At 36.0% G+C, this 27,178-nt stretch overlaps 1 protein-coding gene across 2 annotated transcripts in view; it reads right to left on the reverse strand.

The window, feature by feature from the left end:
- Positions 1-3,753: 3,753 nt before the first annotated feature.
- Positions 3,754-27,178, reverse strand: part of LOC134755362 (pro-resilin) — a 34,023-nt gene continuing 10,598 nt past the window's right edge. The window contains exons 3-4 of one of the 2 annotated variants that reach the window (XM_063691902.1): positions 8,116-8,179; positions 3,754-5,845 (exon numbers count right to left, since the gene is read on the reverse strand). In XM_063691902.1, coding sequence (XP_063547972.1) covers positions 4,566-5,845; positions 8,116-8,179 — 1,344 coding nt within the window. In that variant the 3' untranslated portion in view covers positions 3,754-4,565. The remainder of the gene's footprint in view (positions 5,846-8,115; positions 8,180-27,178) is intronic. The other variant, XM_063691903.1, reaches the window with a different exon arrangement.

The following is a 27,178-nucleotide window of genomic DNA, read 5'->3' on the forward strand; positions in this document are numbered from 1 at the left end:
TAGTTGTGTAATAGATGAAAAAGACAGTCAACCAAATAAAAACAATATAAAAAAAAACTAATTGTGAGGTTTGTATAAAATTATATAAACAGATACGATTATTATACGTAATGTAATAGTGTACATAAATGGCTTTATAGTGATAAGCGAAACCCAGAGAAGGTTGGAAGGAAATTAATGATTAATGATGATGTCTACTCCTATCACTATCACAAACACATGTTATGTGCTGCTATGTGTACTGACGTAGATTTCAAAGAAGAAATTGCATCTGTTTATAAAAACCTCACGTAAATTTTCTTATTAAATATTTTTTTATTTGGAGGACCGTTTTTTTCTTCCATTACTCAACTATCGATATCGATAAAAAAATATTTTTGTTTTGCCGCGAAAATTCCGGGCTCCGCTTATTGAACATATCTTAACTTTTTAACTTTAGTATAGAGACGGATACATATCAGTAATTGTAAGTAGTTATAGGATCGTTGTTGTTTTTCGGCCGCGCTTTCTAACTAGAATAGTCGAATTATACATATCAGATTCAAAATATGTATTAAGATATTTTATTTGAAATTATATCCTGTTTAGAAAATATGATTATAATATTTATAATTTAAGTGAAATATTTATTTTTAAGCCAAAATATACAAAAAATATTTACCCTAACCTAACCTTATAACCTAACCTTATAACTTTTGAAATTGTTTCCTTAGTGTAACTTAAAATATAATTGCCAAGAATATACCATACCAGTACCAGTGGACATAAAACCAATTATATCCTACTGAGGTTTTTATGTCCCTGACCATTCTTAGCCTTTCGATTTAGGGTATATAAAATTTTAATAAAAAATATCCTAAGAAGCAATAAATAGTTACAAATATACCCTACATCTTAAGTTCTTGAATGGTTAAATCTTCCTTGAATGGTTAAATCTTCCTTGAATGGTTAAATCTTCCTTGAATGGTTATTCGACCTGATTTAACCATAACTAGGTTTATGTAGCATTAGCCTTTGGCGGCGATGAAACTTGGTTTGGTGGTCAAAAGTAGCTTACTTTTACAAAGTTTTTATCTGATAATCGCTTGATTTGGTTAGATGCGAGAAATAAAGCGCTCTAGATAATAATTGAAAATATAGTCTGTCAAGCCATTTCCGTCACTAGAAAAAAGCGGCAAATTTAAAAAATGTAGGCGTAAAGGAAAATCGTCCCATAGAAAATTTGAATTTCGCGCCTTTTTCTAGTAACAAAGTTGTTTGACCGGCTATAATTAAGGTTTACCTCAGTCATTTTTGAATTGAAAAACAGGTGAGTGTTATCACATCCTCGTATTAAAACTCCGTAATGGCTATCATTATAATTTATAACAGCTAGAAAAAATCTATATAAATCTAACGAATGCAAAACTGTAATCAAATCTTATAAATCGATATTTTTTTATAAATCGATATTTTTTGTTCGTCCATTTTCAGTGGTTGAATTGACCGACATATTTAGCAGTAAAAAAGCTTCTGTTAATTTTTACAAAGCAGTATTGTTTTTATTATATTTATGATTATTTATATTTTATTTCTTATCAAGTATTGTGAAAAAAAAATGTGTGACAAAAATCAATATCTATATCGTTCTCTATAAATAATTATATGACTGACCTCTACATATCAGGAAATTGAATTTATCGAAAAATATATATGTAAATTAAGTTGGCGCGTTTAGGTTAGGAAGCGACCGGTCCACTGTTAGATTCTAGATATACTATTGACTTATTCCTAGTTCTTGTTGAATATTGAAACTGTGAAATGTGTACCGTTGTGGATCGCCGACAGGCGCAATAAACATAGTATGTCGAGATTTTGTCTACTTATTACATTTCCTGCAGATTACACCCAATGTGAAGTATGCCACTGTTAGATACGTAGACGAGGACACAAGTGAAACATCCGGTAGCTAGTTATGCACTGCTTTATTGTCGTATAGGTATCGTGGTGGGCGCAGCCACGCACACATGCAAGCATACGCTAGACGCATATATATCATCCCTCCACCTATATATTAAACTATTAATATTTTAACCTAATTTCAAATTAACATTAGTAATATTTTTTTAAATCTATTTTGGGACGGGGACGCATCACTCTCCGTGTCTCGCCTGTTGGCGGCCTATTGTCGGATTCTGCCTCATGAAACTCTTCCTCGTCTTCGCTGTACTCTTCTTCCTCTACGGGGTGAGGGGCTCGTAGAACTCGATTTAATGATTTACATATATCCAGTTGTGATTGTGAACTGAAAAGATTGGGAACCCCTGATCTAATTGACAAAATGAAATATCGCTGTTTTGACTTGGTGATCAAAATTAGGATTTTCAGGGTAGGATTATAAGCGGTGGTGGCTGAGCGTATTTCACGTCCGACTTTCAATTCGGAGGTCGCGAGTTCTAATCCTGGTCCAATGAGTTTTTCGGAACTTATGTGCGAAATATCATTTGATAATATTTACCAGTCGCTTTTCGGTGAAGGAAAACATCGTGAGGAAACCGGACTAATCTCAATAAGGCCTAGTTTCCCCCCCTAGGTTGGAAGGTCAGATGGCAGTCGCTATCGTAAAAACTAGTGCATACGGCAATTCTTAGGATTAGTTGTCAAGCGGACACCAGGCTCCCATGAGCTGTGGCAAAATGCCGGGATAACGCGAGGCGAGGAAGATGATGATGATGAGTTGTGATTGTGGAATACTTAAACTACCTACTTAAATTTTTGTATATGCCTCCTTAATTTTTAGGGTTCTGTACCCAAAGGTTAAAAACGGGACCCTATTACTCAGCTCTATCAGTCTGTCTGGATGTCTGTCTGTCACCAGACTGTATCTCATGAGCCGTGATAGCTAGACAGTTAACATTTTCACAGATGATGTATTTCTGTTGCCGCTTTAACAACAAATACTAAAAAGTACCGAACTCTCGGTAGGCGAGTCTGACTCGCATTTGGCCGGTTTTTATTTTTCTTCTTGTACAGTATTTAATTTAAATTAAGTATTTAATTTCCGTACTATTTCGTACATACCTTGTCACAGAGACTATTAATATGAAATTCACAGGAAACTCATACTATTGTCACTGTGACAAGATACGAAATGGTACTGAATTTAAATTCCTTGTCCGTATTAAATAGTTGGGGTGAAATAGGCATTCTCCACTGTTTTATACATACTTACACGTAGCCATATATATTGGTACACATCTTTATTTCTACAGGAACAAAGGTGTGTTATGTATATTTGGCCACTTTGGCCGTCCGTCACTATCTATTTGAAGCTACATTGCCTACTTTTTGTATGTCTTATCCTCAGCTCCGTCAATGTAATCTACTAATCGACATTTAATAGAGCATATAGCTCTATTAAATTTCAATTAGTGGTGGTCAGGGTTTGCCATCCTGACTTTTTTTGCTAGCCTATTCTAGTGTCCCACTGCTGCGCAAATGCCTCTCCCCTTGATCTCCACGACTCACGACCTAGTGTCTCTTCCAGCCAGTTGTTGAGGAAGTCGTCCCGCCATCTTCGTCTGGACCTACCGCGTCCGCGCCTGTCTTTTGACTTACCTACCATACTGACTTAACTAGTCTAAAGTAGTCTGTAAAATTTTGAACCAGATTAGTAACCACACTACAGACTCAAGGCATTCACTTGCAGAAAGTATATTTTGGAATTAATGGTAAAAAAGGATACTTTTGCAATAAAGATGGAAAAATAAACACTTAGGTATTTACAAAACTTTACTTTTACAAAATATTTTGTACTTAAACTAAATTTTGTACAATTGCTTATTAAAATTAAATAATTAATACTTTTCGTTGCTACGATACATACACAGTGAGTATAACGAGACGAGACCGACACGACACGACACGGCCACGGAACGGCGGTGGAAGGGCCTGAACCTAAACCTAAAGTTGGAAATCTCAGGACTAAAAACAAAGTTTTTTAATATACAATTTCAATCGAGTGAAAAATCTCTGATATCGGACTTTAGGCTGACATTAAACTTAAATTGCATATGACATATACATTAAATCTCCGAAGAATTAAAACAAATGCCCTCGTTTTACAAAATTAATAAGAAGTTGAAATACATTTTGGTCATTCTGCTAGCCTTCTGGTTTATTAATTAGATACCTGTTTAATATTTCTATATCAATGGCAGACTTAAGTAATTTACATATTTAAGTTGATAATTATTAATGTCATAAGATTTTTTCTAAAGCCTGTTGTTTTTTTTGACATTGATGTACCTAATTTTATGTATTATAAATAAAGAATCTTGACCTAGTTCGCAGGCAAAAACTATACTTGCAGAATACGGTAAAAGGAAAAAGTGTTCGAAATGATCTGAGCACATTTTTTGCTAAGAAAATAAGAGCATTTTGAATACCTCACCCGTTTACACCTGCTGACTTGACTCGTACTATATTCCTAGCAAGTTATTTCAAGTTTGCCGCTACTTTAAAGTATCAGGTAACACTTGACCGCCTAGCATCACACACAGCACTGATCAGCACATTTACGCCGCCTAATAAGAGTAGCCGCCATTAGAGTCGTAGCTTTGTTGGATGGTATCAGGTACACTGGCGGGGCCTGAAGAATAACCACCAGATCCACCGCCGAAACCACCAGAACCTCCTGAGCTGTAGCCTCCTGAGCTGTGGCCTCCAGAAGAACCACCGAATCCTCCAGAGCCTCCTGAGGAATAGCCGCTGCCGCTAGATGAGAAGCCGCTTGAGCCGCTAGACGAGAAACCACCGCTGGAATGTCCACCAGAGAATCCGCCAGAGCTTGGAGCTCCATAGCTGCTAGACGGGGTCTGAGCCGGGGCCCCGTAGCTGGACGAAGGTGCTGAAGGCGCGCCATAGCTTGAAGAAGGTCCGCTGCTTCCAAAACCGCTGCCACCTCCGAAGCCGGTGCCGCCGAAACCGCTTCCACCACTGCTTCCATGTCCGCCGAAGCTGCCACTGCTGCCGCCGAAGCTACTGCTTCCACCGATACTACCGCTGCTGCCGCCGGGAGCGCCGTACGTCGATGACGGGGCTGGAGCGCCGTAAGAGCTTGAAGGCGCGCCGTAGGAGCTAGACGGGACTGAGGCGGGCTGAGCCGGAACGCCGTAAGAGCTTGAGGGAGGAGATGGAGCTCCATAGGAGCTAGAAGGGGCAGGAGCACCATAGCTGCTGGAAGGTTTAGGTGCGGGAGCTCCATAGCTGCTGGAAGGTCTAGGAGCTGGAGCGTTGTAGGTCGTGGAAGGACCGGTGGGAACGCCATAGCTGGTCGCTGGAGGACGCGCGGGCGCACCGTAGCTTGAAGATGGGCGCGGAGCGGGAGCGCCATAGCTGGAAGACGGGGCGGGTGCTCCGTAGCTGCTAGAGGGTTTTGGAGCGGGAGCGCCATAGCTGGAAGACGGGGCGGGTGCTCCGTAGCTGCTAGAGGGCTTTGGAGCGGGAGCGCCATAGCTGGAAGACGGAGGCGGGGCGCCGTAATTGCTCGAGGGCCTGCTTGGCGCGGGGGCACCATAACTGGACGACGGTCTAGGTGCTGGGGCACCATAGCTGCTAGACGGCCTTGGGGCAGGGGCGCCATAGCTAGACGATGGTCTAGGTGCTGGGGCTCCATAAGTGCTTGAGGGTCTTGGCGCCGGGGCTCCGTAGCTTGACGACGGCGCAGGGGCGCCATAGCTGGATGAGGGTGGAGGGGCCCCATAACTGGACGAAGGCGCAGGGGCTCCGTAGCTACTAGAAGGTCGGCCGCCCGATGGTGGCAGGTAGGATGAGCTCAGCGGCGCTATATGGAGAGGGATAGGGGCTTTATTTAAAATATTGTAAATTGTTTATATCAACTTAGATTTAGTGTTAGAGCCTGCGTTTTGAGCCGGTACTCCATGCACAATTGCACATTATCTCGTACCTAGTTACGTAAAAGTGAAACAGTAGAACCTTTACGAGTTGAAGGAGAAAATTGACTGAAAAAGGGCCATAAAGTAATTATTTGACTGCATGGAAACCTTACATGTACATTTTAAAGGTTTTTAGGTACAGAACCCTAAAAAAGGTACATTTTTGAACTGCCATTAGAAGAATACACACTTTATAAACTCATATGTTATTTTATGTCCCATCATCACATAATGTTAGGGCTCGTTAAAGGAATGTGGGTTATTATATTTTTAGAGCAGAGGGCCTAGGTACCGCAAAAACCGAACTTCGGAAAGTGCGGGCATCTTTCACTCTAATTACCTACGTCCTCAGGCAATGATGATGATAACGGCCTTCTCTACACAATCGTCGAGTTTTCTTTTCTTCAGTATGAAAATTCAAAATTGGTTACTGTGATGTCGGGATGCTCGAATGGGTTTATTTGTATCCGGTAATTAATTATTACCAATACTAAGACTGTTTAACTATTTTTTAATACAGTTGCTCAAAAAGTGGTACTTTTTGTGGCTGCGTAGCGTGCGAGAAGCTCAATTTCTCGAACTAGTGCTTTTTACTTTTTAGTTCCAAACTATACTTTCGAAACGCAGTTAAAATGTAATTTAGCGCGGAGCAGGTACCAGGGCCTCATGAGTTATGAGGAGGTGTCGTTGACCAACCCGCGCCGGGCCCGCGGCGGCCGCGGCCGGGGCGCGCACGAGTATGAAGGTATCGCGGGCTGCGGCAGCTCGCGTATCGCGGGCTGTATAGGTACTTTTGGTTTTGGTTTGATTTGGTGGTATGATTCTACTAATGATATATTAATTTATTATTTTTTCGCAATTGTATTAAGAAACGTCGTTTACAACACGTGTGAAATGTCTTTTCACACTAGTTGTAAAATGTACTATTTTATTGTAATAAATGACAAGAGCACATCTTACCAGTTCAATGTCTTTAACCCAAGAGAGGGAGGGGCGGAGCAGACAGCGTTTAGTTACCACAGTTACTAAACTAAGGACATTTTATTTTTTTAATCGTGGAAATGCTATGATTTTTATTGTAATTTGAGTTAAGCTTTAGTAGTAACTAAGAAAGTATTCTTATGTCGATAATGTGGGGACTAATCTTAAAGGACCACACGGAGTAGCCATTAAAAGGCGTTCCCCTCTGTCGAAAATAGTCGGCCAATGGTCATATTGGTCATACACAATGTATGGACTGACGTTTATCTGACATGGCTATTTTTACGTTACGTATACATTTGACGTTCCCCTCCCCCGCAAAGATCGGCAGACTTTTGTACAGAAAATTACAGTCTCCGTTTGGTTACATACTCTAAGATCCGGCATATCGAGATTGACAAATCATAAAGCTAACACTCAAACATGAAATGCTCCTAATAGCGCTTGCACACAAACTAAGTTTGTTTTCTGGTTTAGCAAATAAATTTGTTCATCTTTGAGGTAATATTGCAAACACAGAACAGAAGCGCTTTCTTATGTACACTCATCCTTGAGTACGTACTCAATACTTGAGAGATTACAGAAATTGAGTAAGAGAAATTACGTAAATTCACTTGGCTAATAGTGAATACTATTCATGTTTAATAGCGGAAAGTATACAGCTTACGTATAGTTTAATTTTCAATAGAAATAATGTGTTTATGGCGAAATAGCTGTTAGAAATTGTCCTAATAGTTAATTTTTTAGGGTTCCGTACTCAAAGGGTAAAAACGGGACTCTATTACTAAGACTGCTCGCCGTCTGTCCGTCTGTCTGTCACCAGGCATTTCGTGTAACACGTGGATACATATTTTTATTAGTAGAACTTACAAAATAAGGGGTTAGTATGTACATCGAACTTAAATTTAAAATAAAACAACACTGATGGGGGAATGCAATCCTTCACACTGCGACAAGTAGGGACAGCCAACCCTGTCCGCTATCATGTCCCTATCAACCTAGCCCAAAACTAAGCAAAGCTTGTACTATGGGTGCTAGGCGACGATATACACACAAATAAATGCCTTTACCGGGATTCGAACCCAGGACCATCGGCTTCACAGGCAGTCACTACCCACTAGGCCAGACCGGTCCGGTCGTCGAATATATGTGAACATCGACTCTCACGCAGGCCCTTAGTATTTCAAACCGACGTTACCTTCCCGCTTGTAGTGGTTCCGGCGGGGCTTGGCTGCGACGGCCACCAGCAGCGCCGCGAACACCTGGAAACAAATAAAATGAGGCGTTAGAGAAACAAACAAAATACGGCTACGGTGGAATAAAAGGCCAGGGGCCCATTTCTCGAACGATATTAGTCTAATATTATTAGTGTGTTGTCATGACAACCCATACGATTTGACAGTTCGTGGACTAATAATTATGGAAGGTAGAGGTAAGGAAATGAATCTTCATGTATCAAAAAGTGACCGCAAAAAACAGTAAATAGGCGGCGCCACCATACACTGAAGTACCTAGACCATACACCTAGTATTTATATAGATGTGCGACCGTGAGGGACAGAACATACGCAATGCGACAAAATTAAAAACACGTTTTAACATTCCTGACAACATACCAGAAACAACCTACGTAATTTGGTCGGGTTATTTGATGCCCCTCCCCTCCTTTCATCTCTACATTATTATACCTCTATGGTTCATGATATAGAGTCTCCTATATATTACAATACTCTTTGGTCTCAGAGCCTACCTAGCGCCACCGGAGAGATTAGGAACTATTATTTAAAGCTGAAAGCGGTCACTTTTGCAACAATTCTGCCATAAGAGATTGGCATCCTTTCTATACCATCCATACTAATAATATTAGTCTAATATCGTTCGCGAAATGGGCCCTTGGGGCGCATTTCGCGAAGGTTATTAGACTAATATTATACGTGAACGAACTGTCAAATCGTATGGCTTACCATGGCAACACACTAATAATATTAGACTCATACCGTTAGAGAAATGGGCCCCAGAAACGGTTGTTTCATTTTACAATATGACTCGCAGAGTGCATCAATAAGTGTCATCGAAATACCCTATGACACAACCTGCTGTGCAGTACAATAGTGAGCAAATTAAAAAAAATCTAAACCATGACAGATTCTATACATTTTGAATACCGTTAGATTCTAGCAGAGGCAGATTATCTAGGACATCTAGGTACTCGATAGACGGGAAATTGCATGGTAGACAATGTAGGGGTCCCTTTGTTTGACATAATTATTGAAAGTAATGATTGTCAGATTATCATTAGTCATAATCCTGAAACCGTTAACTTTTCAGGATTTTCCTCGGGTTATCCTATAGATAGGTTAGGTTAGGTTTGTTTTATGGCAATCCTGAAAAGTTATACGCGTTTCTGAGAAAAACCAAGTTATGACTATTGTGTCAATCATAACATTATGACTTTCAATAATTATGTCAAACAATAGAGTGTTTTTTTTTGGAAGCTTTAACATGCTTTTAATAATAGCTATAAATTTAAGATAACGATCAAAGTGTCTTCCGCGAAAGTGACCCCAGTGCGTACGCGGTTTACAAAACAGTCAGTAGATAATAAAGTAAACAAAGTGAAATTGGCGCGTGCGTCGCGTGCAAACGCCAGTGACAAAACACTACATATTTTGGTTTTTACGTCGATCTCGCATATGGAAAGTTTGTATTAACATATTTAAATCGCAGGCTTTGAGAATTTAAAACGATTGTGTAAAATTGCCTAATGGTTAACCGAGGAGTTGGGAGTAGGATGTTATTTTGAGTTGTCTCGACAAGAAAGTTGCCACTGTATAGAACAAACATTTTTTGGTGAAAAAAATTTTTACAAACCCAAACACGATAAGATTGCATTGTTTTATCCCAGAGTTCCTATGACCACTCCCCGTGTTTATCCAGGTCAACTTGATGGTACCATAATATTGCTTTGTCACCAAACTTACGAAAGAAATTTCAGCTCAAGCGAATAATGGGAAGTGGGTATATTTAAGCGCTTAATATATTTGAAGCATGTAAAAGAACCTCTGGTCTACATACAGGATAAAGTATCTATTTCAATGAAAGTATTGCCATCGTAAAGTACGCACGACCTAGCTTTTATCGTCCATCTGCCATTACTCCTGCGCGGTGGCAATATTCATGCTCTTGCGCAACCCACGCAGCATGAAGCACGTACGCTGGTTCAATTGGCTTCCAGTGCTCTGGTAGGTTACTGGGAGGTAGTAGTAGTTAGTAGACAAGTATGTCGGCAAGTAGCTAGATTATGGTTTATATTGATAACAAATGCCAATGACTAGGGGGCGTTCAAATATTACGTAAAGCAATTTTGAAGATTTTTGACACCCGTGTGTAACGCGCCGTAACGTTTTTCTGTACCCCCCTCCCCCTACCTAAAAGTTACGTAACACCCAAGTGACCATTTTAACCTTAAGGTCACAATTATGTTCCGCAAAGTAGTACATAAAATTGAAGAAATTTATTTGAGGGCGCCACTGAGCTTCAACAGGCAACTCATGTCATGACGTCATGATACTTGTTCAGAACGCATCTTAAGTGACGTCACGGAACGGCCGATTGCGTCCGAAATTCGAAGATCGGCAACGATCGGATGCGTATATAACGTCCTCCAACAGCTGCCAACGGCAATCTACCAGAATATATTGAACGACAAACTCGAGTTGTACTGTATTTAATTTAATTAACTCTCCCATTATAGAAAATGTCAACATCAGATTTTTTTGTGATTTCGGGGTTGGTACTATAGAAAAAAATGGCTCTATATGACCTATATATTCACATTATTCAAAACATCCTGTATTGTGGTCAACCGCCTTTTAATACGTTTTGTTTTATCATTTTGATGCTTACTATTACTTTTCTTCGAAAAATAACACATAAATATTTTAAAATATAGTTATTTGTTATACAAGGGTGCAAAGTTGTATTTTACCCGCGAGTGTTTTAACACACGAGAAGTAAAATACATTTGCACCCGTGTGTAACACAAAACTTTTCCCCTCACTATAGCGAGGAAAGTGCAACATCCACATCTAATTTTTTTACGATATAACAAAAAACTCGGAAATTCTGTACTTTTACGTGAGAAGTTTTTAAGTAAAATTTTTGTTGACAATGTTGACATTTCTGACGTATGAAATGTCAATGATGCGTTTTGAAATTGCGTCGACTTAACTTGTGCGTTCAGAATTATATTTAACATAATTATTAAAAAACAAACGTTTATTATGGAATTTTAAGGTTTATGACTTAAAATCATTAAATAAAGCTAAATCAGGTATTTTTTTATTAAATTCTCAAACCATTTATTTAATGATAATTAATATCGAACGAACCATTATTATGAGCGTTTTACGTTTTGTTATCTGTCAAGCTACTTAAACACGCTCCATCCAAGGTCAAATTACTTTCCCAACTAGTGGACAAAATGCGTTTTTCCCCGCTTGTTTTAAAGGATAAAAGACGGCTTTCCGAGCTAGTGAGGGGAAAAATATCTTATTTTATAAATTTTTGGCATCATCCTACTTGTTCTGCTCATGCATTCTCCTATTTTAGCTTTTTGTCCTAATAAGCTCTTTATGGATTCCCTGTAAAACATAAACGAAAAGTATGCCAACTTGGGAGATTTAAATTTCTTGTAATTTATTTTATAAATAAAAATATCTTGCGTAACGCCTTGTTCGAAACCCCCTCCCACCCCTGTAAGTCAGCGTAACGTTTTACAAGATTCCCCCTTACTCCCCAAATTGCGTTACGTAATATTTGATTTGAACCTCACCTACCTCAGGGTCACTAGCGCGTTCCAAGGTTAGCCAACTAATTCGGAGTTTTATCCGGTTATACAGGGTTAAACTGTACTGTATAAACGGTTAACATCGAGTTAGTTGGCTAACCCTGGAACGCGATAGTGGCCCTAATGGAAACAGCGGGAAAACTTACTGCCGAACTACAACGGAAACAAACAATAGAAAACAGCTACGATAAGGCTATACCTTCATGTATCGCTCTTAAACATACACGCTTTTTCACATACATTTTGTATGGACCGTTACAGAATTGACACGCAAAATTTGTATGAAAAACTGGGGACACTATATTCTCTGTCTCATTCAATACTCGTGATTCCGAACCTAAATAACCCAAAAGTTGATGGTTTTTCGAATGAATGAATGAATGAATGTTTATTTGTATCAAACAAGCGTATATATACAGGTGTTTCATTTTTGTTATTTGGAAAAAAAGTAAATGGTATTTTTTTTCTGAAAACCCCCATACCTAATTTTTAATATTTTTTATATAAATAAATATCTATATTAGGAATTTTGTTATTTGTGGGCTTTGCGGCTAAAATTATATATAATATAAAATTTCAAGGCGCTGTAATTTAAACTGACTTTGTAACTTTTACTGTTGTTATTATAATAAGCATAGCTAATGAGCTAACCCAATTAGGGACCTGAATCCAACTTGACCACAACAGGGCTAATGGCATTTAGGTCCCAAATGTCATTATTAAAACCTAGATTCTAAGGTCACTGAGTCATCATGATAGTCTTGATGACTTGTTAAACAAAACAGAAGACTTTCGTCATTGCGTGGGTACGGGTAATGAGTACGACCTTGGTTGACCTTGGGCTGATTTTGGAAGCACCGCAACAGATTTGTGAGGACAAAGGGATTCATGGCAGATTTTATCGCAAATGGCCTTAGTAGTAATAAGTGCACTTAACTTACCAAAAACGTTTAACGGGATATTATAATAATTTATTTTAGTTGCTTAAGACAGTATTAAGTACAATAAGTACTAACATGTATGGACCATTATGAAGAAGTCTGAATTAAACGATTTTATTTTATTTTTATATTTATTTATAGTTTTGGTGAACTTGACACTGCTTTATTGCGTACCAAATTAATTTATATTTACATACAAATTAATAACTTTAGCTTTTCGAATACTTAATGTCTGTCGCGACTTGAAATTACATACAATGTAAGGATTATGCGGTTACTTAGAGGAACTTTATTATTTTTATATTGCTATTATGGATGTTATAATAATTTCAATGAATTTGTGACTTTACTATTTATATACTTAATGAATTATTGTAATTTTTAATGTAAGTTATTTTACTGTTATTTTAATATGATGTAACGTAATCGATGAACTTTACTGTATAGTAATTTGATGTTATTTAGCAACTGACTTGTAAATTGGCTTTATAAAATAAATGACTATGACTATGACTATGACTAATAGGAAAAAAAAATAACGACAAATGGATGATTGGTGTTCAAATATCGCGGGTTCGAACCTCGGTTGTGCTGTATAGAACAGAAAATAAAACTTAAAAAAAGCAAAAATGACTAAAAATTTGGCACACACAAACAACGTATCGAAAGATTCGAAACCAGTCGCACGCAGGCAAATCATCAACGACAGGCATAATAACCAACCTTATAAGCGGCAAAGGTCCATAACAGCCGTAAATACTTTAACACCTCACGCACCTAATCGTCCCCTTTGTTTCAATGTTTGTCTAGTCTTGTACTCTGCTCTTGCTCAAGCACTTAATGATTCTACAAAAACCCACAGATAAAGACGCGAGTTGCGCAGTGAACGAAACAATGACAACCATTAAAACATGCAAATTTATTTAAATTCGGATTCCCAGAGCTCTTACGGTCCGTTCACAGGGCCCATCTCGGGACAAAAGTAGTTTCGTAAAAGGAATTTACCAACAGACTTAGCGTTTTCACATTGTCCGAACTCCGATCTGATATCGGATGTAGGATCCTACATGGGACATCCTATAGATTCAAACACGGAAAACGGTTCTAATTGATTAATAATTTATCGCAAATATGACCTCAAGGATTTTCAAGAGATGTTCAAGTGCAACATCGACCGTCTGAGAGGTCATCATTTAAAGCTAGAAAGGCATAGGTCTCACAGTAACACTTACAAACACTTTCTGAGCAACCGAGTAGTAAGGGCTTGGAACAAACTCCCAGAAGACGTAGTTTCAGCACAAAATGTGAACCAGTTTAAAAATAAATTAGACAAGCATAACACAACATCTAATACTCGTTCATGATAACTATATATCTTTATGATTACTGGATACAGGCCATATCAGTTGCCATAACTGCCTGCCTGCTTATTAAATAATAATAATAATTGCAAAATACTTGAACAATCTGTATTCACACTTGACACAAATGAGGGAGAGTACCTAAGTATCTAAAGCGTTTTTTACACTGTAAAAATTATATTCTCACTTCTCACCTAAAGAAGATTGATATGATATGATCGTTTAAGAAAAAGTATTATATATTGTGTTGTTGTGACTCATAGAAAGTATAAATTGAATGAATGTTTCACGGCTGATTCGTTCAGTTGCTACTTGCTCATAATGCTCATGAACTAACAATGTTAACTTCTAATTATCGTGAGACACTAATTTATTACTTCGTTACGGCTTACATGTAATATCTTCAATAACTTGCAAGTAGTATTTGCGGCCTTAACACTTACTTGTAGGGTCTAAGTTCATTAAGTTAAATGCTTGTTATTGTTTATGAAATGTTTTGTTTAAGGATTACCCTCACACTTTCTCTGGTAATGTTTGTGCGATAATCGAGTTGCGTGGATTTGTTGGCATTGTTCGGTTTGTAGCGCGTATCTTCGTATCATTGTTTTTATCAGTGATGCTGATAATCAGAGATATAAATAATGAGCTGAACTATTGTTCGCGAAAATTATGTGTTTATCTACCTATAGCGGTTAAATGTCTATGCAATTTGCTGAATGGGTATCACACGTTGGTCATTAAGAATTCAACAACGTAAGTGTTTATGACAGTACGGTAACAGTCGTAACAAAAATTACTTGTTACGACTGTTACCATAACTGCATATTTTGCAGTTTGAATTGGTCATTTAGTACGTGATTATTTAATTAATGTACCTAGTTATGTAAACTTAGTTGACAGACTTCAAGTGTTCAAACATAGGTATCAGTTGCTAGAGCATATAAAAGGAATGATATTTTAATTTTATCTTTTTTAAAGTCAGTTTTTTGCAGGTATATTGCCGGGAAATGTATAAAATTGTAGACTTTCGAAGTGCCATAATCATTGTATAAAATTACCAAGCTATTAAGTCACTACATAGTTTTACATGATGTATCGGCCATACATTGTCACTGCCCGGAGTGTCAAGTCTGTGCACTTAGCGTGGTCATACTCGACACCTTTTAAGCGTGTTTAAATCTGCTATCATGTATAATTATGCTAAGCAAGTAGTGTTTGTGTTACGGATGCCTAATAGAATAAACATTAGTGTATATAATCGTTGTCTGGTTATAAAACGCGGTTTTCAGCGTATGATGCAACTCTTCCTTGTTGATGCTGCGGTCGGCTCGTGTCTCGAAGGTGATAAACTTCACGTTTGATTGGCGTTTGTGACGTTTATGTATGGAGACATGATTACAGGGAAAGCCTTGTCATAAGGTAGGCAGCAAACATGTAAGTAAAGCACTGAAAGTATAGTTGGTCAAACCAAATTGGCAGTAAATAAGAATATAAAAAACTATACTCATCCTTTTCTTTTTGGTGCTACGGTGCTAGTACTAGTGTAAGACAAATATAGTATGAGTCTCTCTGTCTATGTTTGAAATGAGACAGTCCTTTGACAAACTATATTATACATATACACCATACTTCACCATAGACAACCCGACAAGGATTATGGCTCGTGGATCGCAGATTAAAACAATCTATGGAAATATTTTTATAGATTTCTAAAACTGAATTTTAATTTCTAAAATGTATTCATCAAATTAGCATTACCACGCATTACGGATAATTTTATAGGTAACTGAATCTGGTAAATAATTCGAACATTGAAAGTAGACGTTATAATCCAAAAAAAAAAAAACCAAAATGCAGGCTTTATGTAGAGAGTTTCTTTAGCCGAAAACTTTGAGGGAAAGTAGCCAGAAATATTATAGACTGTGCTAGTATTGCTAGCTTTCTAAGGGTAACTAACTTATGGACAAAAGGAACCGTGTTATCAAGTCTATATTTATACACCTTATTCATGTTGCTTATTTTAATTGTAATTTTGTTTTTAATTGTTGTTATTAATACAAATGATCATTATACGAAAAGTAATATAAGCTGAAATATAGGTACTGCAGCATAACGCTTTAGGAGAAACCTTTTTTCTTTACAAGTGAATTCTTTGATTTGCTTTGACAACTGCCAAAAGAATGAAAAAAAGATGGAAGGTGTGAAAACTGTCAATGTGAGAAGGAATTGGATGTGATGGTGAAAAAGTAATTTCAGTTTTTATATCTTTTATAATTTAAACCACTGTTAAATATTTATTACTCGCAGCCTTCACTCCTGGCTGATCCCCACTGGTACCAGTAGGCTTTAGCCATTTTTTATTTAATAAGATTGATTTCCGTGGCATTTTTATAAAATTGATTTCCGTGGCATTTTATTTAATAAGGTTGATTTCCGTGGCTTGTAAATATCAATATATATATCTTGTGGCATTTATATTTTTTATTTATTACCAAAATTGCTACAGTACCTATTATATTGTTTTTGCCTGTGTGAAATTTGCATAATCAATTAAATTAAATTATTTATTTCGAATCATTTTGATCCATAAAGTATTAGTAAGTACAACAAAACTTAAAATTAATTAAGGTTAGTAACATACAATTAAAATAAAATCTAGGCAATCTAGATGCACCAAATAAATAAATGAGATGAACGAAACTAGTTAAACTAAACCAACACATTATGTATGTAATAAAACAGTTAAATTGACAGATTGCGTAAGAGATGACAATCTGTATAAAAGCTAGATGCGCGTCTCACGGGAACCGTTGTCATGGGAACCGTCTGCGTCTGCGCAACCATCCGGTATTGTTCATTCAGGCTTGACCATTGCGATCATCTGGGTACCTAGCCAAGGTGACAATCGTTTACGCTACGATAACGAAACACTGTCTGTTTCTCTTCTATATTAGTGCGACAGTGACAGTTGCGTTTCGTTCGTTACGGAGCGTTCACGTGAAAACTATCCTTATAATATAATTATAGTTGGTCAAAGGACTGTCTCTAGAATCTATTTAAGTTTGACATGTGCATCGTAAATGAGTCGTTGTTTTTTTTTTTAGTTAAGTATTTGTTTTTTTGTATGGATTGACATGTTATCAAATAATTAATTAAATTGTATGTAGTTATTACAAATTATGAATTTTATTTTATTTGTTTTTCACTTGTCTTCACTTGTTATTTAATTTTATTATTAAAAATATATTTATTTGCTGACATGTCCCATAATTACTCAGTTTAATTTAATTAAGTTATAAGCATGTATGTAATTAGTTCGTAAGATTTCTAACACAATGCATTATTGTTAAAGAAATAAATAAATGAAATGAAATGAAATCTCATTTCAAACATAGACAGAGAGAATCATACTATATTTGTCTTACACTAGTACTAGCACTCAAAAGAAAAGGTATAGTTTTTTTTGTTCTTATTTACCTATATTGACAATTTGGTTTGAACAAGGCAGTAGAACCGTTCATTGGGTGCAGGAGGATTGATTTAATGTAAGTATAGGTTTAACGTTTAATCGCGACGGTTTGTAAGAAGTTATTATGGTCAGCTGCTAGCTGTACCTTTTACCAGAAAATCATCGCACAACTTCTTTGCCAACCGTCTGAGATACGTGGTAGACCTATAGTTCCCAGGCTACAGAAAAAAGAATCTGATTAAAAAAAGATATAGTGGTGAATTCAGAGTTAATTTATAACATGTATGATTTCAAACACGTGAGAATAAAAATACAATATTATCAATGAAAAGACTACAGTGTACCTGCGCATTTACAATGCATTTTTAATTTTGCTAACATGTAATTATAAAAACTTTGCAAGCTTATTCAGACAACATATAATTATGATTACTGTTTGGAAACACGACTTAATGGAACAATTTATACTCTTGTGAAAAAAGATAATATGTGCCATTGTCAATCAAAAGGGTACTTATTTGTCGGTTGTCAATAAGGCGCCATTTCCAGATAGTTTCAATTTAAAATCAACCTTATCGACAACCGACAATGTGGTACCTTTTGGTTAAAAACGTCACATATAAGAGATGTCGTTATCGACATCTACTAATTTGGCGATTTTAATGTTGAAAACTACATACAAGATTTTTACATAAAACATAATCATCAGACATATCAGAGGATCTTTTTTGTATCAAATCTCGTATATAATAAACTAGCTTTTGCCCGCGACTTCGTCTGCGTGGACTTAGTAACAGCAGCTAAAGTAAGTATAGCGCCTGGAAAAATTCTCATAGCAATTATTCAATTTAAGCATATTATGCACACAAATTAGCAGGCACTTCATTAATTATCTCAATTCCATCCCGCTTTTTACTTTCTTAAGGGATGATATTCGGGATAAAAACTATCCTATGTCCTTCTCAGAGACTTAACCTATCTCTATGCCAAATTTCATTTAAATCGATTCAGCGGTTTAAGCGTGATGAGGGAACAGACAGACAGTCTTTCGCATTTATAATATTAGTATGGATTATAAGAAAATTAGACAGCTCGCGTAGGCCCCGAATATATTTAATTCTTAAAATAATCTGAGTAATGAGTATTATCGTAATTATAGGTATTGCAATTCATACGTAATGATGTCCTCTCGGAAGTCTGTTGACTTCTAGAGAGAACACATCTAGAGCGACGCTATGGCACTTTCCATTATGAATACGGTCGAAGAATATGGAAATGCATTGTACCGTGTATATTGAATAGATTTCCAAATGAACTAATAAGCTCACTAGAAGGTAAAATATGTGGGCAAGCTAGATCCATACATTATAAAGAAACATATGCTTAAAATGAGAGAATAATTTTTTCCCTATTAACAACATATTTAAAAAAAAATGTAATAGTATTGTATAATTCAACCTAGACTCCTTAACTCCAAAAAATAAACAGATTAAATTTTAATTTTTTTTTTAATTACGAAATGGCGTATTTCCCCGCCATTTTCACTTTTTTAGCGAACAAAGCCTTACTTTTAGCTATATCTACTCTGATATTAAATTATTGTGTGAAGGGTTTGCTTCTCGCAATTGAATTTGTTGCGTCTTTTACTTACCTAATAGACCAAAAGATTTTACTCACTACAAAGAGACCAACATCTCATAATCTCTCAATAAATCAGAGCTTTGTGTAAGTTTATTCGTTATTTTGGCTTTGTTTCGATTTCATAAAACATTGTGGCATGTTGAATGGAAAACAACATTTTCGAAACCACAGAACCCGTTAACAATTTTTTTGTTTTTTTTTCTCTGTATCTGATATCTACATCAAAGTTGGCACTGGCAGAATTAATTCGAAATATTAGGTCGAAATGCTTAAATTTTATATAGGTACTTATTATAATCTCTCGAATACAGAACAACAATAAATGTACAAATTTACTTAAATTCTTGTAGTCAATTTATATAAATTTATATACAACGTGTATCCACTGTCAATTTACTCTTGAATAAAGTTAAAAACGTAGTTTATCTTCAAATTGTTTTAATTTAGGTTTGCCATTTATTATAGTTTCGTGTCAAAATTTTACGTTGTGTAACCATAATTTTAAAACCTTTTAGTTTGCGGTCAATGTTATGTCGAGAAAGTCCTTGATGATAACTATTTAATACGATCGTCTTAGCCACATTCAGGCCTTGGACGAAACTTTAAGAATTGCGTTGCTTTTGATTTTTTACCAGATGGTGTAGACACTTAAAAAGATTTTAATTAAATACGTAAAAATAAACTTGTACCTAGATCAAAATTTCTACAAATATAAATAGATTTGAGTGACTCTCAGAAGATAACGATTAATAACTGGAATAAACTCTGCTCTATGACAAGTCCGACTTTAGGCACAGTAATGTATTGTACCTATATGTATAGGTATTAGTTAAACAACGGTCTACTGTTTAGCGCAAAAGGCAAAGAGAGTTTTATATGATAAAGTTGTTAAAAGTTTTACCACGCGGGTTATTTAAAATTTTGTCTGGTCTACTTCGTCGTCTAAAATCTAATAAATTCTAGAACACCTAAACCCATTGAAGTAGTTGCAAAAACATTTAAATAATAAGTGACATAACACCACGTGACCGCCATTTCCCACGGCGAAAGTAAAAGCATGTTCCACTTACTATCAACGCGACGATGGCGTACCCAACGCTATGTCCATTACTAATCTTTAAGCAAACGCTCAAGTGTTTGACCAAGTAAAGCAGCAATGCAAGTGATACATTGCGATAGGATTGCGGTTACGTAATAGTCGTAATCAGTGCAAATGAGGTGACGTGAACTATGACCCAGAGGTGGCCTGGATACCGACGGTATTCTGTAGCTACGAGTATGTTACTATAATAAAAGACTAGGTACGTAATGGATACTATAGGTCAAGTTCTGAATAATTCCATTTTAATGTCGATAGTTATTGATTAGGGAGTTAGGTTGCTAAAAGGTCAATTCGATAGTGTTGAGGAGGTTTGAAGAAGTGTAGGAATTATTTAAAAGGAAGATGTACCTACCTAATACTTAGATCAATAAATCCAAGTTTAGTCATTTACTTAGCTATGTTAGTTTAAGGCACGTACCAATACCTACCTATTATTCAATTTTTATTTGTACGACAAACTTGCACAATTATATCGCGATACAGCGCGGGAATGCTGCCTGCGTGATGGGCACTTTGCCAAGTTTGTTACAGGGATTTTTATTTTTTTTAGGTAGGTTTAGTTTTAATCGTTTTATTTTATAAGAAGTCTTAATTTTGTTTTATACAATTAATGTAAATTTTATTTATCATCTTTTCTGCACAATTATGTCAAACTTTAAAATTTCAAACTTCAACATTTATTCAGCAAATATAATACATCAACAATTATAACTATAATATACAACTAACTGCAACTACGAATTCAAACTAACGTATTACAATTACTTAGAGATGTATAAGGTCTTTTAATGTCGAATTACTTACATAAAAACTGTTATAAGTAACAATATTTAAAAAAACACAGATACTTACATAAAAAATAAAAATCTAACGTATATACCGTACTCTATATGTATATCATCTAACAACGTTTGTGTAAACGAAGTTGTCAGCTTCGATGACAGTGTTTATACATTTGCCTGTGAATTAATAATGCCAGTTTTTACCCGCCATAATAATTGTAATCAGCTTCATACTAGGGCTCCCGGTATCCGTGTTACACGCCGAAACGTATACCCGTGTTCTTAAGCCCGGCGGTACTAAGAACCCGGTTTACACGGAACCGCCGGGATTCGAAAACGTTTCGAAGGAACGTTCCCAAGAAACGTATCTCAGACACGTATCTCCGTTTACACGGGTACTTAAGACCGTTCCGAACGGGTCCGAATTCTCCGAACCAGTTTGAGCCAATGTACAATAGTAACAAGGTCCACTTTCCACTATTATTATGATGACTTCAGATGAATTCGTTTGTCGTACGATTTTTAAAGTGAAACTTTTATTCTATCGCCCCCATTTATTAAGTTAACATTAAAACCGCGATTTTAATACCGTAATTCGAATTAATTTCCGAATTTTTTTAGTTAAATACCTACAATCCGAAAAAAGTTTCACTTGCATCGTGGTTTCATAAAACCGCACAATTACTTTTTTTTAAATTGTTTTTAACCGTATTGATAAAACATAGGTACTGAGCCATCTTCCTGTGTTTAATAGTAGGTATACATAATTTTTATTTTAAACTATTTATATCATTTAATAAAACCGATTGCTTCTAAGCTAATGACATAAATTTGATATCGATCATAGTTTTTTTTTTATAATTACATAATGGTATAGTATTTTCGTTAATAATAGGTGTGCAGACAGAATACAATATTAAATAAAAATAACAGTTTAATGATTTCGTGGTTATTTTTATCTCGGGTCTATTACTGCTTTGCGAAAACAACAAACCTGCCAACGGCGCAAAAAACTTAGGACCACAAAAGCGGGATTATCGAGTAATCATGCTCAAATGAAAGGCAGAATTTTACCCAAGAACCATAAAAACCCATACTACCTTGGATAACTTGCGATAATATTGCTAATTACATTAAGATAGATCTTTAAATTGGTAATCATTCATAATTCACTTTGGTCACTTTCTCACTAGAGTTCAGGTAATAAACTTAAATGCGCACGTTGCCGACCGGTGGTCCATCCATCCATTGTTTTCCAATATCCTTTTGTTTATCATCGTCGAAAACATGTAGGTTCCCAAACTATTATCACAAGTGTCACCGACAATTATAAGCTTTATGTCGTTGTAATAAGGTCAAAACATCTGCACAAGAAAATGTTTTCCATTGTTTTGTAGCCGCACCCCACTAAAAAGCGTTTTACTATGGTAAGAGGTACCTAGAGCAAAAACAATTAGAATTTATTGAGAAGGTGCAATTTTAACAAGTTGATTTAAAGTGTTTATTAATAACTAGCGACCCGCCCCGGCTTCGCATGGAGAGTCAAGCATAATAAAATACATTCTGTAACAAGTATTCACTTCGGAAGCCTAATAATACTAAGACTTCACTATCCATCAGTCTGTCACCACTCACTAGGCTTTATCTCATGAACCGTGATATCTAGACAGTTGAAATTTTTACAGATGTATTTCTGTTGCCGCCATAACAAAAAAAAAAAAAAAAAAAATTTTGTACGGAACCTTCGGTGGGCGAGTCCGACACGCACTTCTCCGGTTTTTTTAGAAGTTAATAATGGGTTAATTATTCTTAAAATATAGACAGACAGCCATCGCGCACTTTTTTGTAGACCAATGAAAGATAGACAATTCCACCATACATTGTGCTTATATCTCAAATAGATTGGGCAGCGTTTTCGATTAGGCTCCTAGCCAGCGTGATTTATTGTAACTTCATTAGCAAACATCGTCATATTTCTACCAATTTAAATAAAACCTTAACAAAATATACACATAAACATTCCCAAAGAAACACTTCATTCATAGGTGAGGTTTGGTTATTGCGAACATACAGACGCGGCGGGGGACTTTGTTTTATAAGGTGTACCTACAAGACAAGAAATACAATTTCATATCATGTTCTCAAATTAAACTAAAAATAAAGAAGCAAGTTAAAAATGTATTTTTTTTTATAAATACTTACTTAATGCCAATTTCGAACATTAGTTTGACTTCCTGTCTACATACTGAACTCGACGGTTCTAATTTTTTTTTTAAATAGGTACTAGCAGGTTTTTTTACTATATTGGTAACCTGCAACGTAAAAAAAGGAGCTATTTAAAGTGCTATATAAAATACTACTTTGATAAGAAGCGTGAATACTCGTATATAATACCTATTGCAAGCAAAAACTACCACACGAAAGGGTTTTCTAAACCGTTTATTGAATTTCGACTCTATGTCCCACGGAATAAGGTTAAATATGACAGAAACTCGTCATGAATCTTTTGTCTACTCATTTGTAGCTGGCGTTCGTTCCTTCTCTACTATCGTCAAGGACGTGTCCCGGAGCCACGGATAAATAAGATACGTTTCTTCGAATACCCGTTTATCCGTGTACACGGGTCTTAACTACACGTTTCTTAATTAAACGTGCGGAACGGGCCAGAAAACCGTTTACGTATTATTCGGACACGGGTATTCGAAACGTGTAAACGAAACACGGATTCGACCGCGAGCCCTACTTCATACCAGCTTGATTACCCACAAACAAAAGAAGTCGGGAACAACTCGTTAAGACAGTAACTGATTACTCGTATCATGTACAAGAAAGTAGAAATGTTCATTAATAGACCTGACGACAATGAATCCCACGGGTTTTCTGTACTTTCCCAGAGTTTTAGGTAGAAAAGCGGAAATTGGAAGGCACTGAGTGAAGTGGAGGAAATAATCTGTTTGGAAGTGCTCTTGTTAGCAGGAAATTAGAAAAGTATTGATAAAAAGTACAGTCAAATCCAGAATTATAGAGAATGCGTGTATTTATGACGAGTGCAGGACCCGCGCGAAATCGCCTTTTTATAGAAACATAGTCCTTCATTTTACTCTCTGGATTTAACATTATTGGAAATATTTTGACAATCTGTTGTATATCAACCACAGCCATGCTTATATATATACTTTTTTCGAATTTTTAATTATAATAAATAATAAAAGTATTTAAAATTAAATAAATAAAGTACCTAAATATACAGTAAGTATAAAAATTAAACTAACCTATAAATAATCCAATCATAAAAAGAATGCCCCATCCAACAGGTCGGCCTGCCCCATTTAAATTTTTTATGAGAAGGTAATTTTATACCTATATAATAATAATAGAGCCTTTTATTCCTTAAGTATACAATTCATTTTACTTATATTTATTTTTTAATTTAAGGACCCCTTCTGGGTATAGGCCTCCTCCAACTTTTTCCAATGTGTTCTGTTTTGTGCTTTCTTCATCCAACTTTGTCCAGCTATTGGGACAATATCATCTATCCACCTGGTATTTGGTCTCCCTCTGTACCTATACTGTAAGCATTATAATTTTGAGATTTGAAATTACCAGAGATCGAAAAAAACTCAGTTTTAATATTATAATATGAGTTAGGAGTATTTAAATAATTGTATGAAAACTATTCTTCGCTCCAAATTTTTATAGTAATCAAAAAATCGAAAAAAGTCAAACGTAGGGGCCATAATATCTATACATCAAATTATGCAAAAATATTTTCCATAATATAAATATCCAGAGAGGAAAATGAGGACTATCTTTGTATGGAAAAACGGCCGCCCCCTTTTCTCTTAATGTGATTAGCGAAATTTCAAACATTAAACCATTTGCATTTTTTATGAGAAGGTAATTTTATACCTATAAGCATTATAATTTTGAGATTTGAAATTACCAGAGATCGAAATAAACTCAGTTTTAATATTATAAGTGAGAAATATTAAATTCAATGAATATTTTATCTTTGTAGACCTTTTACTGGAATTGAGTTTATATAAGTTATTTCGAAGGAATTCATTTTTAGGGTTCCGTACCCAAAGGGTAAAAAACGGGACCTTATTACTAAGACTTCGCTGTCTGTCTGTCCGTCTGTCACCAGGCTGTATCTCACGAACCGTGATAGCTAGACAGTTGAAATTTTCACAGATGATGTATTTCTATTGACGCTATAACAACAAATAATAAAAACAGAATAAAATAAATAATTAAGGGGGGCTCCCATACAACAAACGTGATTTTTTTGCTGTTTTTTTTGCGTAATGGTACGGGACCCTTCGTGCGCGAGTCCGACTCGCACTTGGCCGGTTTTCAAGTTTCCAGATCGTTGTTCGAAGTCCTATTTCAGTTGTAGGTAGGTACCAACACAATTATCGGATTGAGAAAATGGGAGCAACATTATCAAATAATCTGAACTTTTATTAACGAACATTTATTACTGAACCGGAGATTTCATGTTTTGCGTTTTGCCATTTTAACCACAAATAATGCTTTTAAGTACACTTGAATTTCGTTTAAGAAACTCCAAATATGATTAATGACTTTAGTGTCAACTCTGTTAGCTTAAGATAAACTGTAAGTGTTCAGTAATAACTATTAGCGGACATTACGGTGTTTGGAAGCGACGTAACCGTGGAATGACCGTCCTCAGACGAAAAAGGTACTAAATCCCTCTATAGTTTGTTTATTTTTGAACATTTTCGATTTAAGAGTGGTATAGTAAGCCTGTTTAGCGCTCTACTTAAGATTTGGGTAAATTGCCGACACATTTACATGTCGCGGCTGAATTTGTTAAACTTTCTAATGCTTTAAGGGATTAGCAAACATGTGTAATATTATGTTAGAACGAGTATTATTCTGAGTCAGTAGTTTGTTTATTTACGCTACATTATGTTACGCTAGGTTTGGAATTTCTGTTTTACGCTTAAAGAGAGCTTCATTTTTATTTTATTTTATTTAATTTTATTGTTTTATTTATTTAAAGAAAAACTAAACAGGGAGGAAGCAAGTGGATTACGGAAAAGAGAAAATAAAAGAGGGTAATTTTTTTCTGTTTGTGCAACCAAACTAAGGCAATAAGACACATGTGCTACATCATCTTTCTTGCGTTGTCTCGGCCTTTTGAAACGGTTTATTATGGGAGTATAGGGTTCGCTTGGCAACTAATCTCAAGAATTGGCGTAGGCGCTAGTTTATACGAAAGCGACTGCCATCTGACCTCCCAACCCAGAGGGTAAACTAGGCCTTATCGGGATTAGTCCGGTTTCCTCGCGATGTTTTCCTTCACCGAAAAGCGACTGGTAAAATATCAAATGATATTTCGTACATAAGTTCCGAAAAACTCATTGGTACGAGCCAGGGTTTTGACCAATGAGTTTTCGGAACTTACGTACGAAATATGATTTGATCAAATGAAAAGTCAAAAGTATCTACCATATACTAATAAAGTATACCTAATATTGTCTTCTAACCTAACCCAACCCAACCCAGAAGGGGTGGGGGGAGGGGAGGGACCGATTTAGTCCGATTTTCACACGATATTTTCCTCCACCGAAAAGCGATTGGTAAATATTAAATGATATATCGTATATAAGTTCCGAACATTCATTAGTACGAGCCAGGGTTTGAACCCGCGACCTCCGGATGGAAAGTCGCATGCCCTTACCGCTAGGCTACCAATGCTTCATAGCACTAACTAATAGAAATATAGGTACTACAAAGCACTAATAAAATACATATGAACACAAAGTGACAAACGATATATACCAAAAAAGTGAATTAATCACAAGACTAACTATTCTCACGGCGTGTCACCCAATTTTGCAATGAGAGCACTTCTTCGTCAGATTTCTGCGTACAGCTGATATTTACGCCAATTTGATTGTAAAGAACAGATATAAATCTTGTTGAAAAGCGACGTTCTTGTTGAGAGTGGCATTGATCATATTTATCTTTAGAAATAACTCATTCCCAGCAGAAATAATAGGGATAGGTACCTACAATATTTATAAAAAACTTAAAATACTTGTGAACTGTTAAATATAACGTAATAGACTTTGTAGGAGTGGTAAA

The sequence above is a fragment of the Cydia strobilella genome, chromosome 2 (assembly GCF_947568885.1).
Source record: "Cydia strobilella chromosome 2, ilCydStro3.1, whole genome shotgun sequence".
Taxonomy (NCBI): domain Eukaryota; kingdom Metazoa; phylum Arthropoda; class Insecta; order Lepidoptera; family Tortricidae; genus Cydia; species Cydia strobilella.